Here is a 22,172-nt window from a genome sequence, read left to right as displayed (position 1 = left end):
ATTAAGTTTTGGGGGAATTGAAAGTTACACACAGATTTTTGATTACACAGGGGTCGATGCCCCTACCTTCTGCGTTGTTCAAGGGTCAACTGTAATCACCAATGTGAACTCAACAATACAATGGAGTCTTAAAGCTATGAAGTTCCTGGCCTCTGAAGACCAACTCAAAGGTACAAATGATAAAACACCAGTTGAAGAAGTGACTAGATTATCTTCACAAACACATTTCCTTATCTGTCAGGGCTTCAGCAGCATAAGACATTTCAATATTGTATTTAGTTACACAATAGCTTCCCTTCATCACCATTTTGCACTTAATAGAATTAACAAGAGTCCAAATGAAAACACAAAACTGCATAATCATCTAGACTCAGAAGGAAGACAGATGGAAAGAGAGGACAACAGAACTACATTTAGATTATTTTATTTAAATCACTGAAGTGTAAAAGCCCTAACAATGAAGTTAATGAGGTGGAACATTAATATAAGGAAGGGCTTACATCTTTGCAACTTATATTCAGCCACTCCAGCAGAAAAGCTTCCCTAAACAGTTCATAAAAACACAAAACCCACATTATCACAAAAAAGTATTCTTCAAGTTCAGCAGAAAATGCTAATATAACATTTTCTTAAATTTCTTCTGTGCCCAAACTTACTGCTTGGTCTCTCAATCAATTTCTTTGAGATTTTGATATGAAAACAAAAATTTAAATGCCTTTGTAAAGTACTGATACCAAGTTTTACATCAGTAGAGAAAAAAAATCTTACAATTTAAAAATCTATCCACTGGTCTACCAATTCGTTATGTTTTGCATCCCTTCTCCATCTCTCCTCATGGTGCTCCCTCAACAGTGAGGAAGAATTGGCTTCTAATTAAAAAATAAAAATAAAAAAAATCCTTAATGTGGGCCTCAAGCATAAAACCACTTGACAATAGATTATTTAAGTCACGCTTAAGTATACAAAACAAGTTTACCTTGCTAAAAAACTCAAATAATATTCTGTATTATAGTAGAAAACATTGGCTTTTTATGGTCAAGTAAAATATGGCTATTCTTGAATGGGAAAATATTACCATTTTTTAATGTGCTGGTCAACATCTATTTAAGGAGTAAATAATATGTCTATATAACTTAAATATTTATTAAGTTTCTAACACTCGCCTCTTGGCCTTGGAGCACACACACTCTTTATAATGACAGTATACCATTTATAAATTTTTTCAAAATGACCATAAATATTTTTAAAGGCATGAAAGCAAATGATAAGCCTCCTTTAACAAGGACAAGGCATGCATTATGCTAAAAACCACTGTGGGAAAGAAATTTTCAAGTGGCGATCCCCTCCCACTTCACCCTCTCCTCCTGGGGGAATGGTTATCCAGAGAAAACTCCATCTGCACACAATACGAGGGTAACACTCCTTAAGGACAACTTCACATTTTAACAGACTGAATGAGACCTTTAATCACATTTTAATGTATTATGTTTTATTTTATATGCTTTTTTCTTCAGAAAAACAGATTTTATATCCATTGTTATCCACAAGTGCTTACTTCACAGTTCAATTTGGCACCATGATAGTCACCATTAGGAATAGTGGATTTGGAGCAATAACAAATGAGAGGCAATGTAGAATAAAATTTGTTTTTCTGAATCCAAAACAGTGTCATGTGGTGAGTTTTTGTTTTGTTTTTACTATTATTGTCTTCTGCTATCATGCTTTTTCTTTAATTAGTCTCCTTGGGCCCACGAGTGGCATTTTCATTACAAAAAAATAATTTTTTCTCCGAAAGTACCTATGATTAATGGAGAGTTTACAAAAGTTTCTAAAGAAGAGCAAATTCCTTGGAACCAAAGGGCTATTGGTTCTAGTGAATTAATATTTTTATTCAGCATGTACATTTTAGCACAATTCTTTGTAAGATGCTATGCTTCAGAAGATGTGAAAATTGAATTACACAATCTATCCTGAAGGAACTTCTCATCTTTTAAAAGAGAGTGGATAGGTAAGCATATGAAAAGTAATAAGTATTCTAAACTAAAAGAGTTAGGGAATTCTAAAGAGGAAAAATAACTGGAAGTAAGGTGGTAACACAGAAGTGGTAAGAGAATAAGGGAAAATCTTTAATGATGGATAAAATTTAGACAAGTACAAATGAGAAGTACCACATTCCATGCAGAGAAAAGAATATGAGAAAAGAACATGGAGATGGAAATGAGAGGCAAATAATAACAGCATCTTCAACCACCTCCCCCCCCAACCCCGCCCCACCCCTACTGTTTCTACCAACAGTGGCTGCTCTCAAGGTGCCAGGCACCAAGCGCTTTATATACACGATCTCATTTCATCCTTCCAAGAACCCAATGCAGTAGGCACTATAATTACCTTTCTTTATTTTTTTTTTTTTTTTCCAGACAGAGAACTAAAGTTTAGGTAGATTGAGTAACTTGCCCAAAGTAAGTAGATGACTAGGATTTAAATCCAGGTAGCCTGACTCTAGAATTCATGCTCTTAATTGCTTTGCTATTGGGCATTGTTGGTGGTTTTGTTTAACTCAAAAGGATAGTTATGAAAAGAGGAGGAAATAAGGTTAGAAAAGAGGCTGAAGTAAATTAAATAGTCTGAAATATTAGGCTAAAATTTATGGGCAAATTAGACATTGGGGAATATTTCTAAGTATAAAGAAGGTAACTTCAAAGTGACAAATGAGTCCATGCATCAAGAGTACAAACCAACCCTAAATATTTAACCAACTTGATCTAAATGACATTTATAGAACACTCCACCCAACAATAGTAGAATATATGTTTTTGTCAAATGAACACAGAAAATTACTAAGACCATATTCTAGACTAAAACAAGTCTCAATAAATTTAAAAGGATTAAAATCATATAAAATTTGGTACCTGGCCACAATGGAATTAAATTAAAAATCAATAACAGAAAAGTATTTGGAAAATCTGTAAATATTTAAAACTATATAACACATTTCTAAATAACCCATGGATCAAAAAATAAACCAAAAAGAAAATTAAAAAGCATTTTGAACAAAATGAGAGTGAAAATACAATATATTAAAATTTATGAAATGTAGTTAAAGCAGTATTTAAAGGTATATATGTAGTACTAAGTGTCTGTATTAAAAAAGAAGTTCTCAAATAAATGACTTTAATATTTACCACAAGAACCTAGAAAAGGAGCGAATTAAACTCTAAGTAAACAGAAGGTAGGAAGTAATAAAGATGAGAACATAAATTAATGAAATAAAAAACAATGAAAAGTCAATGAAAGTAAAAGCTGGTTCTTTAAGAAAATCAGTAAAAATGATAAACTCTAATAAGACTAATCGAAAAAAATGCAAAAGATAAAAATTACCAATATAAAAACTGAGAAGTGACATTACTACAATTCTACAGATATTATAGGTATAAGGGAATATTAACTTAATGCCAAAAATTCAATAACTTAGGTGAAATGGACAGATTCCTTAGATTCCTTAAAGGAAACAAACTACTAAAACTCACTCGAGAAGAAAGAGATACTTGAATAACCCTACATGCATAGAAGAAATTGATGTGTAGTTAAAAACTTCCTACAAAGAAAATCAGAGGCTTCAAAGGCTTCACCGCACTAAACATTTAAAGAAGAAAAATTCTACAGAAACATTTTTCCAAAATTGAAGAAGAGGTAATACCTCCCAATTTATGAGGCCAGCTTTAAACCTGATAGGAAAGCCAGCCAAAAACATTACAAAAAAGGAAAGCTATAAACCAATTCCCTCATGAATACAGGTACGAAATATCTTAAAATTTTAGTAAATTGGGTCTGACAATATATAAGAAAGATAATATATCATAACCAAATGGGGTTTATCACAGAAATGCAGGGTTGGTTTAATATTTGAAAAGCAATGTAATTCACCACATAAAGACTTTAAAAAGAAAAATCCGATCATCTCAATAAATGCAGACAAAGCGTTTGACAAAATACAACTTATATTCCTGTTTTTTTTATAACTAACATTCTATTTTCAAAATCTTGTAGATATAATTTGAAGCTGACGAGACTATTTCTTCCAGGAAAGATATTTGTTGCTTCTGCCAGGTTCTTTGGAGGATAGCACTGTGTAATCAGCTCAATCCAATTTTAGAGATCAGTATGATTCAAAACTAAACTGCAGACCAATAAAAGCCTGTCTACTGCATATTCCTGTCTACCCATATACCTAGAGCACAGCCATCCAAGATCTTAACCCAAGGCTTGAAGGGTTGCTCATGAGGTTCACCACCTTGGTGGGCCCTGCTCTCTAATCCCTGTCTCCCTAGTCTTGAGAGCCTGACAGCTGTTCCCTCCAGAATTGGTGTAAGCCCCAAAGGGAAAATTTTGTAGCTCCAAACATTGGGTCTCCATCCTCCTCTGTATCTGAGTAATTCTTAGTTATCTTGTTGGATCTCCAAAGACTTCAGGAAGATTATATTTTAGATTAACTTCTACATTATATATTAGATCTATTTATACTATAAAATATATACATTCCATTCAGCTTTGCTACATGTATTTAGTGAGACTACTGGTCTGAATTAACTATTCTATCACTACTGTTAAGTGGAAGTCTTCAAAGTAACAACCCCTTGTTTATTAGTGATTTAAAAAATTAAAATATAATACACATACAATAAAATTCAACCTTTTAAAGTGTGTATTTCACAAGTTTTTAGTATATTCACAAGGTGTGCAGCCATCATAATCATCTAATTCCACAACACGTCACCCCCAGAAAGAAAACTCATAACCATTAGAAGTAGTCACTGCCTATTTCCCTCTATCCCTCCAGCTCTTGTCAACCACTAATCTATTTTCTGTCTCTATGGATTTGCCTATTCTGGACATTTTGCATAAATGAAATTTTAAGTATGTGGCCTTTTCTATCTGGCTTCTTTCACATAGCATAATGTTTTTAAAGATCTATACATGTACCATATATCAATATTTCATTCCTTTTTTTATTAATAATATTCTATGGTATGGATATACCATATGTTGTTTATCCATTCATCAATTGATGGACATTGGAGTTGTGTCCACTTTTCAGCTGCTATGAATAATGCTAATATAAAAGCTCATGTGCACATTTTTATTTAGACATACATTTTTAATTCTCTGGAGTATGTACCTAGGAGTAGAATTGCTAGGTCATATGTTAACTCTGTATTTACCTTTTTGAGGAACTTCCAAAGTATTTTCTGAAGCAGGCACACTATTTTACAATCTACCAGCAACATATGAAGGTTCTAATTTTTCCACATCCTTACAAACACTTGTTATTCTTTTTTTATTATAGCTATCCTAGTAGGTATACAATAGTATCTCCTTATCTTTTGCATTGCATTTCCCCAATGATTAATAATACTGAGCATCTTTTCATCATGTGCTAATTAGCCAGTTGCACGTTTTCTTTGTAGAAATGTCTACATAAATCCTTTTCCCATTGTAAAATTGAATTTTTTAATTATTATTATATATTCTGGATACAAGTTCCTTATGATTTGTAAATATTTTCTTTGTGTCTGTGGATATTCTTTTCAATTTTTTGATAGTGTCTTTCAAAGAACAGAAGTTTTGGATTTTGATGAATTCCACTTTTTCTAATTTTTCTTTTTTCACTGTGCTTTTGGTATCAAATCTAAAAAAACCATTGCAGTCTACGGCCATGCCACCCTGAAAGTGCCCGATCTTGTCTGATCTCAGAAGCTAAGCAGGGTTGGCCTGGTTAGTACTTGGATGGGAGACCACCCTGGAATACCAGGTGCTTTATTTTATTTAAAAACAAACAAACAAATAAAAAATAAAAAAATAACATTGCCTAATACAAATTTGAAAATTTACCTTTGATTTCTTCTAAGAGTTTTATAGTTTTAGCTGTTAAATTTAAGTCTTTTATCTGTTTTTAGTTTTTAGATAGTTTGTGAGGTAGGAGTCCGTCTTCATCTTTTGCATATGAATAACAACTTGTCCCAGCATCATTTGTTAAAAGACTATTCTTTCACCATTCTTTTGGCATTTCTGAATTAACCATATGCAAAGATTTATTTCTGTATTCTTGATTTGATACTGTTGATCTATGTCTAGCCTTAAATCAGAACTATATAGTCAAAGAATCAGCTTTTGGTTTCATTGAGTCTTCTCTAATGCTTTCCTATTTTCTTTCATTTTATTTCTACTCTAATCTTTATTATTTCCTTTCTTCTACTTGTGTTAGGTTTAATTTGCTTTTCTTTTTCCAGTGTCTTTAGGTGGAAGGTTAAGTTATTCATATGAGATATTTATTTTTTAATAGTATGTATAGCTATAAATACAGCTTTAGCTGCACCTCATAGGTTTCAATATTTTGTGTCTTCATCTTCAGTCATTTCAAAGTACAAATTCTCCTTCGGATTTCTTCTTTAACCCATTCATTATTTAAGATTGTTTAATTTAACTTCCACATGTTTGTGAGTTTCCCAAATTTCTTTGTTATTAATTTCTAAGTTCATCCATTGTGGTTGCAGAATTTACTTTGTATTATTTCTAACCTGTAAAATTTATGAAGTTTTTTTTTTTTTACAGCTTAGCATAAGATCTATTCTGGAAAGTGTTCCATGTCACTTCAGAAGAATGTATTTTCTATTGTTGGAGTATTCTATGTTTGTTGGTTTCTGTTGTTATTCAAATCCTCTATTTCCTTGTTTATCTTTTGTCTAGTTCTATCCATTATTTAAAGTTGGATGTTTGTCTTCAACTATTACTGTTTAATCGTCTATTTCTCCCTTTATTTCTGGCAGGTTTTGCTTCATGTATTTTGAAGTCTGTTCTTAAATATATACGTGTTTATAATTATTATAACTTAATTGACTCTCTTATCATTATAAAATGTCCTTGTCTCTAGCAGCAATTTTTGTCTTAAAGGCCATTTTGTCTGATATCAGAATAGCCACTGCGGCTCTTTTGGTTGCGGCTCTTTGGTTTACATTATGTATCTTTTTTCCCCTTTTACTTTCAACTTAATTGTATCTTTGAATTTTTTATCTTCTCCTATGCTTGCAGAATTTTTTTTCTCCCATGCTTGAAGAATACTCTTTTTAAAATTTGCTCTTACAATCTCTGACTTTTGATTGAAATGTTTCGACCATTCACTTTTTGTAAATCTATTTACATGTTGTTATTGTTATAATAGATTTACATCTGCCATTTTACTTATTTCTATATATCTCAAGCTTTTTGCTCTATTCTTCTACTATCATTGCATTAAGTGATTATTTTATACTGTAGCATTTTAATTTAATAATTTTTCACCATTTTTTGAGTTATTTGATTAGTGGTTGCTCTAGGACTCATCATGTACATCTTAACTTACCAGAAACAGCTTCAGGTTTATACTAACTTAATTCCAGTGAGTTATAGAAACATTACTCCTATCTAGCTCAATTGCCTTTCTCCCCTTTTTGTGGCGTTGTTATACATATTATGTTACAAATCCCAAATACAGTGTTATAATTATTACTTCACATAATTTTTGTCTTTTATAGAAGGTAAGAGAAGACAGTGATTATATTTTTATAAGTTTATAATATTCTTATTATTTCTGGCTTTATTTGTTCTTGTGGATTCAAATTACCATCTGGAGTCATTTCCTTAGCCCAATACAGCTTTATTCCCATTCACCTACCTCCTTTGTGCTGTTTTAAGAAACTGCACTTCTAAATGTTATAGGCCCAAGAATACATTATGCACATCGCTTTATAAAACTTTTTAAAAGAAAAATGGACTTTTACTGTCTTTTATAATTACTTTTACCATTGCTGTTTGATTTTGTGTGTGTCTATGAGTGTGAGACTTCAAATGACTGACTGGGGTCACTTGCTTTCAGCCTGAAAAACTTCCTTTAGTATTTCTTGTAAGGTGAGTCTGCCAGCAACAAATTCTCTTATCTGCTTATTTGCAAATGTCTTTATTGCACCTTCATTTTTTGAAAGATAGCTTTGCTGGATACAAAATTCTTGTGGCAGGTTCCCCTCTACCGCTTTGAGCATTTTGAATGTGTTCTCCCTCTACTGTCAGGTCTCCATTGTTTCTGTTGAGAAATCAGTTGTTTATCTTATTAGGGAGCTCTTGTGAGTGGTGAGTTTTCCCTTACTGTTTTCAAGATTTTTCTCCTTGTCTTTGTCTTTCAGCATTTTTTGTATGATTCATTTATTTGTAGGTCTCTTCCATATATTCTATTTGGAGTTAAATGAGCTTCCTAGAGGAACAGATTAATGTTTCTGGGTAAATTTGGAAACTTTTCAGCCATTATTTCTTCAAATACTATTTCTGCTCCTTTCTTTCTCAATTTTTGATTCTCCCACCATGCATATACTGATATGCTTAATAGTTTCCCATTTTCCTGAGGTTCTGTTCATTCTTTTTTCTCCCTGTTCTTTGGATTGCATAACCTCTATTGATCTATATTCAAATTTGCTAACTCTTTCTTGTGCAAGTTCAAATTTAATACTGAACTCAACTAGTGAATTTTTCATTTCAGTAGTATTTTTCATTTCCAGAATTTCCATTTGGTTCCTTTTCTTTACAATTTCTATCTCTTTGTTTATATTATCTATTTGACAATTGTCTTAATTTCTTTAACTCATTAATCATGGTTTCTTTTAGTTCTTTGAACATAATTATAATGGCTACTTTGAAGTCTTGGTCTGTTAAATCTGATATCTGGTCACTCTCGTAGACAGCTACTATTGCCTGCTTTTCTCCCCCAGTGAATGTATTATATTTTCCTCTTCCTCTGTATGTCCTGTAATTTTTTGTTGGAAACTGGACATTTTAGATAACATACTGTAACAACTCTGAGTACTGATCCATCTCCTCTCCCCCTGGGCTTGTTATTGTTATTTGCTTGTTTACTTGTTTCATGACTGACTGGATTATTTTACTGAAATCTGCTTCCCCTTTTCTTCCATAATTTGTATTAAACCAAATATGAAGGGTTGTATTCAGTCCTGAATACCACATTTGAAGAATATTGACAAAATAAAACACATACAAAGCTTCTAGAATAGGGAGAGCTTCAAAATGCCATAGACGAAAAGGCTAAGGGAACTGAGGGCATTTTATATGAAGTTGATCAGACTAATGGGACAGAAAGGACACGGAGTTGCTGACTTCAAGTTCTAAAGCACTATTTTGGTACAGCCAGCCAAAGAGAGGGAGGTAGAGGTCACAGAACTTAGACAAACAGGTAGACATTATAGGAAATACAAGGAAGAATTTTTCAGAGAAGAAATTCAACTATGGCATATACTATCTTATAAAATAATGGTTTCCATTTTTAAGCAGAAGTTTTCAACCTGTCACAAATGTATTCCTTGTTTGGGAGGGGAGGTTTGAGATGATCACATTTTCTGTGATACTCAAAAACCCCTGGTCTTGAATGTAGCCATTTTAATATAATGCAAAGCACTTTACATGCCTATAAACATATATTATAAATAAACTATTCATTTCTAGAAAAATGTTTATAAAGAAACCTTCTTTAACATTTCCCTAGCAAAGAGTTGCTTTGAGATGGCTATTTAAAGATATTTTCTGATTAGTCTCATATCTGGTAGATGACTATATAAACCACTGGGAGAAAGAATTACTTTGAACTTCTACATTCTTTCATGTACTTGCTTTAAAATATTAGAATAAAGTAATTCATTTTTAAGAGTTCCTCAGTTCTTACAAAAGATTTTTTCTTTTTACGAAAGATTTTTTTAAATAAAATAATTGAGATCCAGAACTCACCAGAAGAAATCTTACCAGCACCTTTATAGTCAACAGAAAATGCAGATGTGACTCCATTGGCTGGCCCCAGTTCACGCATGGAAATTTGATAAGGGGGCCTCAGCTTGATTTCCGTCTGCATGTCAGACAGATTTATCTTTGTTGAAAGAGACCTAGGATTATTATATCGCTGCTTGGTCCTCTGAATGAAGTTATCTATGTAAAATAAAAAATAAATTTCCTTGCAGTCATTTGTTAATTAAATAATTTGAGAGTGTGATGTTTATGGACAGTAAATTTTGCAGATAAACTGTTTAATTTATTATGCAAAACTGTTCAATTTGTCATGGAGTATTCTAATATTATCTGTGTTTAATGGTTAATATATCATGAAGTCATCAGTTTCACACTCTAAAAATAATTGTAAATAAACTAAGGATTTAACACTACAAGACTGAGAATATTCCTACTATTATATCCACTTCAAGGAATTACTTTGAACTTTTAAAACAAAACAATACCAGCTTTAATCTTTACATTGAAACCTTAATTTTTATATGGATTCATATTTTATAAAATATTGTCAGTATTTATCAGTTTTAATTACATAAGAACATACACTAAATTGCATGTTCTTATAAAACTGTTCTCTTATTTATTGTTTACATTAGGATGTATATTTTAAGAATAAGTTTAATGCAATAAATAAAAGGTACTTCCTAAATAACTTCTAAGATATTTTCTAAAGAATCTTCCATTTTATTTTCACTATTTATAACTTAGTTTTACTTTTTTTCCCCTCTCACATCAAGAGTCAAGCAATCTAATGCCTAGAGGCCAAATCTAGCCTGCTGACTGTTTTTGTAAATAAAGTTTTATTAGACTATAACTACACTATGGCTGCTTTCCAGCTATAATGGCAGACTGAGTAGTTGTAACAGAGACCATATGGTCCTTAAAGCCTAAAATATGTACTATATGGTCCTTTCTAGCAAATGTTTGCCAACCTTTGCTCTAGAATAAGCAGACTATAAAAGATTATCACATAAACACAAAATTCTGAATCTCTGGTTTATAAATTCCTCATTGAGAAACATTAATCCTCCGGGATTAATTCTTTGGGCCAATAATCATAATCCCCTCCACAATTCAAACACAATTTTTTCTAATAGACACCTAAATGAAAATGTTGCCATAATTTACAGACCATTTGTCAAATTATTCTATCAAAAGCAAGACAGCAGAATTTTCTGAGTTTCCTCTGTGCCCCAACCCCAGTATTAGATGAAAAATCGCTTGTGACTGGCTAAAGACAGAATAATGAATAGGAAAAAAGTCAGGCCCTTACCAAATTCCATGAAACAGTACGGCCTGACAGCAGCGTCTATCTTCATCAGGTTGTACGTAGTGATGAACTCCTTCTGAAGCTCGTCCAGGAGAGAGAAGGCCAGAACATCTGGATAACTTTCAGTGCACAACATCAGGTAGCTCACCCCCAGGGAGCTAATCAAACTACAGAGTAAAAACAGAGTTTTAAAATTTCAGAGTGAAACAGGGTGATTTGTTGCTACACATGACTGGTTCTACACACCATAAACTGCTGCTACAGTGGCAATGAAGATAATGACATTATATATTCTGGGAAAAATCTAAAGAAACCAAAATATAATACTATTTTCAAGTGTGGTTTAAAAACAGTAGACAAAAAAAATAGAATGTACCTACAGAGGAACACATCAGTTATTTATCACTTGGGGTAGAAAGCAGAGGAATAAAATATATAAAGATTATAGATAGCTTAACATTTAACCTTTCAACCTAGTGGAACTTAATTCTGTTTAAATCAAGAACTCTAGAGATGTTGATAAAAGTCATGGAACTCTCCCTGGAAATATGTCCAAACAACACAGAACTTGGCACACAATTTCGGGGTGGTTACTGATCTCCTGAAGTCATCCACAAAACTCAGACTCAAATTCTCTACTTTGCACAGTAATAAATTATGAACCACTGAGGAAAAAGGGAGAAATTTATGAGTTCATAACAACAACAAACAAAAGAGGCAGAAAGGAAGACACTTTTTACAGAAGAATGCCTAGTGCCAACTGGTAAATGTGGAGATAGTACCAGAGTATTAAAAATCAGCATTTTGCAACCAACATAGTAAAGACTGGATTAAGCAAGGACAAACAAGAGATGCTAAGTCTAGGTGAGAAGGAGGAAATTTTGCATGGTTTTAAAATGTCTTCCCGTGGATTGCTTATTGGTTGCGAAGGAAAAATATTTATTATATAGTAGAAACTAGAGAAGACCCTGACCAAGTATTCTAACATCACTATGAAGGGCAAATGGACTTCCTGTGCCTCCAGTTGTGACATTCTCAGAAAGACAAATCAGCTATATAGTATTCTGGCCAAGAATACATAATCTGAATCTAAACATGAAGAAACACCAATGATCAACATTCTATTTATAAAAGGGACAGGGGCTGTGTTAAAAATCTCAGTGTTGCAAAAAAGACTAGAAATGTTTCTGAACAAAGGAGCCTAAAAAGACACAACTAGATGAAATACCTAATCCTAGTCTAGGTCATGTGCTAGAAAGAGAAAAAAAAAAAAATGCTATAAACGACATTCCTGGGTCAATTGACAAAAATGAGAAACAGGCAGCAGATCAGAAAAAAGTATGGTATCTGTATTAAACTTACTAGAGCTGATAAGTGCACTATAGTTAAGAGAATATCCCTAATTTTAGAAAATATACTTTGAAGGAGTTAGGAATAAAGGGACATGGTATTTGTAAATTTCTCTCAATTGGTTCAGAAAAAAATCAGTCAGATATAGGTTGATAGGTAAAATGATAAAGCAAATGGGGTAAAATACAAAAGGTAAATCTGAGAATAGGTATTATTTGTATTTTTCCTATTTTTACAACTTTTCTGTAAGTTTTAAATTATTTCTAAATAACAGGTTAAAATTTTAAAACAAAAAAATGTCTACTTTAAGCACTGAAATGTTTAACCATGTTTTGTTGAAAAAGAAAAAGGTTTTTTAGAATAAAGTAGATATCCTCCCCCCATTATAAGCACAGCGTGGGAAACAAATTCACCCTTCTCAATGAGTTACTTACACATTCTTTTATAGTACTGTCAACATAGCTGGTCTAGATCAATGGCAGCAAACAGACCATATAGGCTATAACTCCTATCTATCACAGCAATCTTTGCCAAACTCTAGTCCATATTGCAGTCTCTTTCCCCCTTTTTGCTCTAATGATGAAGAAGCAAAATTTATTAATTGTAATTTAATTTTTAGTATATATTCACAATTCAAATGTTAAAAGAATGAAAAACGAAACACTGTACTTAAAGTGTCTTATCCTCACCTCTGCCCAAAGATACCCAGTTCTCTGTCCCTCAAGCAACTCACGTTATTAATTTCTTGTGTATCCTTGCAGTGAGTTTATGCATATACGTGCATATTTATCTATCCATCCATCTATCTATCACCCTGCTTTCCTCCCTATTTCCCTCTTTAAAGACCACCCCAGGCAGCCAAATGATGTGAGGTTGGCACATATTAATTATCTCTTAAAATCATACTGATCTTATGCTTCTAGAATATCTTGTAATTCCTTTCTGAAGTCCTTTCTGACTATGTACTTAGTACATAGTCATTTGATGCAATGTTTTTTAAACTACGAGTTGTAACTCATTAGGTTGTAAAATTAGTCTAGTGAATTATACATAGCATTTTCCTAAAAATTCAAATAGAATATAACAGAAAATATTGGAATGTATATTGTGTCATAAAACATTTGTTTCAGTTTCCTATTTGTACATAGGTGGTGTTCACAAATAAAATGTTTCTCTTATGGATCATAGTCAAAAAAGTTTAGCTATAACATTGCATTTTTCTATAAAATTAATAACTAAATTAAAGGCCAAAGTATGTTTTTCTACAAGTAATTTTACCATTTCAAAAAAAATCTTTACTATCATCAAAATTCTGACATGTTATTAAGCATTTAAATATACTGGACAATAATTTGAACTGGGATAGAATGCAACTGGTGATTGTCTTCCACACACTAGAAACTCCCAAATGGCTAACTATTTAGCCATTTGGGAGTGAAGCTTTTGGACTCCATTTTTTGTATTATGGCAGGGTTTTACTGTATTTCCATATTAATAATAGAGTGAACGACAGACACCTACATGACAGTTTATCCTAAATGGTTTCTCTTTGCTTTCACTAAATTTAACTAGAGAATTATATGTGAAGTAAAGGAAGCTTTCTAAGATTGTATGTTAGTATCTTCACGGAGTCTATTATAATTGTACTGGAAAGGCTATAATGTATTCTATAATATTATGGCTTTTCATAGTGAATTTAGCTGTCTTTCTTAGAAATGCAAAGCCAGTTTTCCAAAAGTATATAGCTCAGTTGATTTACTTTTGTTATCAAAAAACGTCTGGTTTTTCAAGTCTTACTGAGACAGATCAAAAGACTCCCACCATTCCACTGAGGACTATTTATATGAGATAGTCTAAAGTCACTACCTGCATGCCAGTTTATGCATGCTTTAGCCTATCTATTTAGGTTCATTTAGCTCATATTTTATACACAATCTAATTGTTGTCCTTTTGTCTTGAGGAGGAGTACGAGAAGTAGTAGTAATATTAACAGTGGCAGGCACAGTTTGCTGACCACTTAGTATGAACCAGGCCCCTTTACTAAGTGCTTTACATGTTATTTAATTTCATTCTCACAATAAAGGTACACTGCTACCTTCCATTTTACAGATAAAGGACCAGAGGCTCAGGGGGGCTTAGTAACTGACCCAACACACCATTTAGAAGCAGAGCCGGGACAAACTTAGTTCTAAGTCCAAAGCCAATATTCATTCCACAACCCAACACCAGTTTCATATGGTACAGATAAACCAATTATGTCCTAATTCATCAACATTTTTTCAGTTTTTCCAAGCTACAAATCAATCTCTATTTTTTCCCTCAATTAAGAGTAATGAAACTTAAGAGTTTTGGAACTTGTATCAGAAGGATATTTGGGAAGCTCTGCCATTTCTCCACTTCATCCTGTGCAACCATACTCCTTCCTCTCTGCACTGCAGCCACACTAGTCTTGTTTCAGATCCTCAAGGATACCAATCCACTCCAGTCTTCCAACTTCCAATTTGACAAGCTTCACGAATTCTGTCTTCCCACTTGCAGTGTCCCCAACCCCACCACTACCATGCTCCTGTTCTCATCTGGTTAACTCCTACTCATCTTTCAGTTCTCGGACTTAAAGTGTCTCCTAGAGCACACAATTTAAATTGATCTCACACTTATAGTTATATCATAGTAGCTGTTATTTTTCTCCATGTACCTAACTCAATTTGTAATATATTTATGTATTTATGCATTTATTTGTTGTAATGTCTTTCTCACTAACACCTATCTTCTATGACAGCAGGGATTTTTCTATAATTCACCACTATATTCTTAGCACCTAAAATATTTTGTGTCTAGGATAAAAAAAAAGTGCTCAATAAGCTGAATGAGTACAAAGATGGTATCACTCACTCATTTATACACTAATTTGTTGGGTATTTTGTGCACAGATAATTGTACAGCCTCGTGGTATTTATTGAGCAGAAGCTCAATAAATACTTGACTAAATGACAGAGGAGAGTAGAACTTCACTTGCTCTTCCAGGGTGCCCAGAAAGCTTCAGGTCAGTTAGCCTTTAACATCCGCCCCTATACTTTGAAGAGAGGGAAGTTCTCAGGGGCCATGTAGAATTACTCATCTCTGCAGTGAGTAGCTAAGATGGATATACAGGTCTAACCGGTGTGCCTGCTCTCTTCTACAACACAGTCATTATTAACCCTCATACACACAAAAAGTCCTCTTTTCTCCATCTTGAGCACAATTTTTAAATTGCCATTGTTTCTTCCTACTCTGCTCTAATTCCAATTTTGGTCTTTGGTACCATTGAGGTTTGGTCTTTATAGCTACTCCCTTCCTTCTGGCCAAGGAATTTATCCAATCTCATTTTATCTTTGGTTTCTCTCCACAGCACACACACTAGGAACTTCTTTAGGGCCTTCCAGGATCAAGTGTGTCTTGAACAGATAAGGCTAGCAGACATTCAAATTCCAGATAAGGGGAATTTAACCCTTTCAATCACTTTGTTAAAAAGCTCATTCTATCATGTATCCAAGCAGAATACCTCAGGTGATTCCTAAAGCCAACGAAATTAATAAATAGTTTTAAAAATTAAACTTTTTCTGGCATCTAATTTTATTTCAGAACTGTCAAAGAAATTTTACATATCACCAATTAAACACTGACATTATTAAGATAATTCTGACCTGCTGCACCAAACTAAATAATTAATGAAAGCAATGATCTTCCCCTCAGCAAATAATAGAGCACCTAGCACATGCCAAGCATTCTACTCTATAGACTCTGATGTCAAAGACAAAATCCTTGACTGCCAGCCGCTTGCAATACAGTACTGGAATGCACTTAAAACAATGATATCTGAAACAAGATAAGGAAACAAAACTGCATTTTGTAGTGTGCTAAATGACAAAGTATATAGCAAACTATTTATAAATTGAGACAGTAATAATTAATATATGCATGACATACAATTTTCATTCTGCAATTGTACCATTACACACAGAATGTGCTCACCCTTCACAGCTACATTTGCCCAGTGAATAGCTTTCTTGGGTGAAAAAAAGTTCTCCAGCAGGACATGCCATCTCTAATCTACTCTTAAAATTGCTAAGAAAAATATTATTTTTGAAATAAAACCTTCCACACTGAATATCAATCTCTAAAAAAAAGCATTTCAGCTTTTAAATATAAAAAAGTCTGACATTAAGCAGGGTTGGGCTTGGTTAGTACTTGGATGGGAGACCACCTAGGAACACCAGGTGCTGTAGGCGTAAAAAATAAAACAAATAAGGGATTGTACGCTGACAAGGCCCTTGCAATCTGTGAGGTCAACCAAGGGTTGCCTCGCCTAAAAAAAAAAAAAAAAAAAAAGTTTGACATTATGAAGATGAGGATACGTTATGAATTTTATCACCATATATGTCTAATATAAAACAAGGCGAGAACAGGATTTTGCCATCGATGGGACAGTAAGGAGATAAGAACTTGAAAGAGAATTCAGTAACACTAAGTATCTACCATGAGCAACATTCTACCAAAAACTTCACGTTTTCTCATTCATTCCTCTTATGTGGCAAAATTTCAATTACCCTCCAATGGTGAAGAGCTAAATCATGGATACATTATCCTGTGAATAAAGACTCATTTTAGTCACTAAATAAGAAAATATTAATAGGCAACATAGCAGGTGATAGCAACTTATAACAGGAAGCTAAAGGAGAATCAGATGATTTTAAGTGGTCAAAGGTTATTAAACCATCAGTCTTGAATAAAACACAACAAGGAAAATGTGCCTTTCACATCCTTCATATTCTTTTCTGCAGATTGACCCTATCTCCTGATTCACCCTTTCCCACTAACTCTAACACCTGCTCACCCCAGAGAATAAAGAGCCTTACTTTTTTAGATAATAAATCACAGGTAATCCCTAATTTACTTATTGGTTAGTATTCTAGAAGTTTATAGCACCTAGAACTCATTTTCTCACAGAAACTGTACGAGTTATTAGGTTCCTAGACCAGTTTGTAAGACCCTGTTTAACATATATGTGATGAAAAGCTGTAGATTTTCCTAAAATAACCAGTAAAAAAAGAAAAAGAAATGATGCCAGTAATGAGACAAAATAGGAAAGTAGGATACACAGGTTATTTTCTTCTCCCAAGAGATTTGGTAGCTGTTCTCCTGCCACAATGGGCTGCATTCTCCTGCCATGACCCCTCCCCACCAAACACCGAATTTCCAACGAGACAATGCTGTCTCATCAATTTTAGACTTCATGCATATTCTGTTCCTCATTATTTCTCAACCAAAAAAAGTGTGTGTGTGTGTTTTGTGGCGGGGGGCAGGTAGTTTTACTTAATTCTCTCCCCTAGTTGATTTTCCTCTCCATTAAAAAAGTGGAAAGAATTAGGAGAATCAGGAATGTGCCCTGTCAAGACAGAGGTCAAGGGTAAAGGGAGGCAACTCTTTTAGCAGAGAATAATGTGAACGCTGAAGCCAAAGGACTGTGGTTCAAATATACAATTTATTAGTTTTGTAAGTTCGAACAAGTTTCTTTACATCCCTAAGTCTCAGTTTCCTCATCTGTAAAACAGGGGTAGTAGTACTGTAATTCCCTGCTCTCCTTCCCTTTGGGGAATTATCTCCAGCTCCGCTATCTATTCTACATGACAAAGCTGCCCATCAAAGAGGTGGGCATGCGATCTTGGATCCAACTAAGAGTATCTCAGCCCTAAGTCCATGATGTTACTCCTGAAATGGGCCATGACACAGTATGGCCAATAAAGTCCTTTTCTCAAAACATGGAGGGAGAGGGGTTGCTCAGCTGGAATGAAGTAAGCGTGGAGCCGCCTGTACAGTGTTTTCCATCGCGTAGAGAATTCCTATCTGCAAAAAAAGAGAGACTGGAGAAATGAGATAATACTCTTTTCTGGCTTAAGCTAGTATGAGTTGTGTTTCTGCCCTCGGCCATGGGAAAGAGCTCTATTTATTAGCCATTCACAGAGTGGTTGCAAAATTTAATAACAACATGTAAAGTGCCTGGCAATCAGAGGTACTGGATCACTGTTGAAACTGTTACTCCTATAATCAGAAAATAACACCAAAGAGTAAAAGAAAAGCACTGGCAAAATTTAAAACCTTAAGGCAGGTAAGCCTAAAATAGCCTTCCTGGCTAGAGGCAGAGTTTGGGGAGACATGTGGAGAAAGTGAATCTTCAAGTAAGGAGAGAATCTATGAAGCTTACAGAGATTATCAGACTTCAAATGAATTTGCAGTGAAAACTAAGAAATTTTATTTCTTGCACTAAAATTCACAAGAGTATGAATGGCCTCCCAAAGGGGTCTGTCTCTTCATAATACCAGTGTCTGAATGTTTAAAAAGATCTCAAATGTACAACTATTATTTTTAAACCTCCAAAACCAATCTCAATGTTTTAAGATCTCATACAACTTAATTTTCGTATGGTTCATAATTATTACTTTAGTCATTGTTGTTTCCTAAGTAGTCACATGTTTATATATTAAATATCTATTACAATTTAAAGAAAGTATCCTTCAACTTATGAAAGAGACAAATTCCTTAAAATTTTACACTGAATTATATCACTATGTAATATGAAAAGAAATCACAAAATTGGATTATGCACACCCCTCACCCCAAACCAATGAGCCAAGTTGAAGAATTTTGGAGAAACAGAAGACTTAATTCCATGGCACTGTGAACACCGCTATACTCTCAAAACAATCATCCCTCACTGAGCAACAACTATATGTGCAAGCATAGTGGTGCTTCAAGCCATGCTCCACAGAATGTGCTTTATTAGCTGAACTGAAGTATTCAGTCGCTACAATATGATGTTCGTCATTTCCCCAATACACAGGGAAAAAAAATTAAGGAAATTTTCTCAATTTTAAATGATACTCTAATCTTTTTTCTGAAAACTCTTCTTTTACCTATTCAACTATAATCTAATGTGAGGTACCATCTGATTTAGCACATAATTATACACTCGGTTACTTTGTTTTGGATCTCAGTGGTATTCTGCAAAGAGCAAATCAATTTCTATACAAATTTGAAAACTGCAATGCTAATTGATGAGAAATCAAAAATAATATAAGTCAGAATAGATCAGTTATCTCAATGAGTTACAATGTAGATATGGAGAAAAGCTACAGAAATAAAAAATAAATTAAAAATAAAAAATATGAAAAAGTCACTCAGGTTCTACAAGTGATCTGTGCAGGAAGTGAGATCATTTGAGAAATAGCAGTGATGAGAAAGGTGATTCAAAAGTAGACTATAAATGGGGCTTTGAAGGAAAGAGAAGCATGTAGAAACAGGGCTAGGAAAGCAGACTGGCAGCCTGGTGCCCGTTTCAGGCTGTGCTGCAACACTACCACTGCAGATCTGTGAGTTTTATCTGGCAAAGTCATGGTTAGAAGAAGGGGTGTCACATGAGAATTTTAATTAAGTCAGGTAACACACGTAAATTCCCAATTTTATATATCGTCTACATTTGTCATATAGTATAACAACCTCAATAAACTAGAAACCAATGAACAAGACCTCTAATCAATGATAGAAAATATATAAAGGTTCTTGTCAAAAAGTAGAATTAAAAATTCTGTTTAACCTTTTTTCAAACTTAGCTACAAAAATAACATGCATAGAGGCTTTTCTATGCGTGGTTCTGAAGGCCATGTAGCCTATTTATTCTTTTAAACGTTTCTAAATTACAGTATTAGATCAGGCCAGATCAGACCTCTGCTGATTCATCCCACTCCTAAAGTTTCTTATAAAATTGCTTTTTGCATCATGCTATTTGCTTATAGAAAGGCATATTATAATAAATATCATAAAAAGCTCATTGTTATGGATGCTGAACAAATGCTATCCAAATGCTGTCCCTTTTTATGTATATCAGATCTCAGTAATAAGAAAAGCAATGTTTTGATCCAATGGACACTGTGAATCCTGTAAATGATCCATTATCCCCTTTGTTTTGGCCACAAGGAAGCTAGAAGCAATGTTGTAGCCCTAACAATGAATGGACTACATAGTTTGTATCTCCAGAATTAAATGCTACTTCAGTTTATTATTCTCCTGCCTTTATTTTTACCTTCATATGATTCTCTTACTTGTACTCTTGAAGCACTTTTTTTTTTTTTTGTAAATTGAATTCACAACAATAAAACAAGAATTGGAGGGGTGTTAAAAATGTTACTACATTCTACTCTTCTTTTAAGAGAATAAGGTAGAGGAACAAAAAACATTTGCAAAAAGTTATCTTTGTTGTTTTTTTTAAGTCCAGGTATCTGTCAGAATTAATAAACTATATTCAAGCCAATCTTCTGTAACGTTGACATCTGTCTCTAGTGCTATACAATAACAATAACTAAAACTCAGAATAATGATCCAGGGCACTAAAAGAGCTTGACTATTGAATAAAATGTTAGAATGTTTCAAGTTTTTGGCTCTTAAAACATAGCAGTAGGCTAAGACATCATTTTAGATATATTCGCCACCACCATCAATTTCCAGTTAAGCCCTTAGAAACCAAATTAAGGTTAACAGCTCATTATGCAGGCGATCTGAGTATTATGGACATTCTCTAAGGTTCTATTCTGGGTCTCTTAGGAACTCAGTGGGCATTTTGACTCTGACAGTTTCAACTTCTATATGAATGATTCCAAAATCTATCCCCGCTCAACTGGATTGCCTCGTCAAAACCTCAATTAAAATGGAGTTTCATTATCTGGCTCTTCTTCCTCACCCTGCCATATGCAATCCTTTCCAATTCCAAGGTTTCAGTCATCTTTGTTCCTTCCTTCTCCTCATCTCATCACTTTTAACCACTTCTTCTTTTGAAATGTCTTTATTTATGGCTGGCACTTGCATTTGCACTTGTATTTTACTAGCTGAGGCCCTAATTATGTAAACCACTCTCCTCTCAGACTTTCCATTCACCCCATATTCCACTGCCTCAGCATTGTTTATCAGGTCGCTTCCATCAAATCTGCAGTAACAACTTCCCATAACCAATTACATCAAAATGACATCTCTCATCTGAACTTTCAGGGATATCCAGGATCTGGCCCCATACTAATTATCACACATTTCCCACAATTATTCCTAGATCACCATTCCTTGACCAGGCCAAGCTGGTTAACGTGACTACCATTCTTTATTACTCTGCCTCTCCTCCCTATACCTGGAATGCCCACCTCTCTGCCTTAGCCAAACCTTACTAATACGCCAAGATATGGCTCATGTCTTATCTTAATTATGAAGCCCTCTCTTCATTATATTCCATATGGACCTTGTTCTTATCTGATTTCATACTGTATGCACAATCAACAACCAACTGTTCAGGAGTTAACTGTGCTCTAGTTGTTTCATGTGTATGCTCTCCAAGGTGGTCTTATCTATTCCCATGGTTTTAATTACATACTGTAAACTGACTCCCAAATCTAAATCTCCATACTTGTCCTTCTTCACTAAACTTCAGACTTACACATCCAGTTACCTACCTGATAGTGTCTCTTGAATGTGTAAGGGGCATCTCACACTTAATGTGTCCAAAAACGACTCTTAATTTTTACCACTGAAACACTTACCTTCCAGTCTTGCTCATTTCAGCCCCATTATCTATCCAGTTCCTCAAGGTAAAAATCTAGAGGTG

At 33.8% G+C, this 22,172-nt stretch overlaps 1 protein-coding gene and 1 pseudogene across 1 annotated transcript in view; one reads left to right on the top strand and one right to left on the bottom strand.

Annotated features, from left to right (window-relative positions):
- SEC22A (SEC22 homolog A, vesicle trafficking protein) overlaps positions 1–22,172 on the bottom strand; it is a 56,817-nt gene that overhangs the window by 23,782 nt on the left and 10,863 nt on the right. The window contains exons 3-4 of the mRNA XM_006905572.3: positions 11,147–11,310; positions 9,820–10,014 (exon numbers count right to left, since the gene is read on the bottom strand). Of these exons, the coding sequence (XP_006905634.1) occupies positions 9,820–10,014; positions 11,147–11,310 (359 nt within the window). The remainder of the gene's footprint in view (positions 1–9,819; positions 10,015–11,146; positions 11,311–22,172) is intronic.
- LOC112486177 lies at positions 5,704–5,821 on the top strand (annotated as a pseudogene).

Source organism: Pteropus alecto, unplaced genomic scaffold (genome assembly GCF_000325575.1).
Source record: "Pteropus alecto unplaced genomic scaffold, ASM32557v1 scaffold251, whole genome shotgun sequence".
NCBI classification, from domain to species: Eukaryota; Metazoa; Chordata; class Mammalia; order Chiroptera; family Pteropodidae; genus Pteropus; species Pteropus alecto.
The sequence above is the reverse complement of the archived record's forward strand: the minus strand, read 5'-3'. Positions and strand labels throughout refer to the sequence as shown.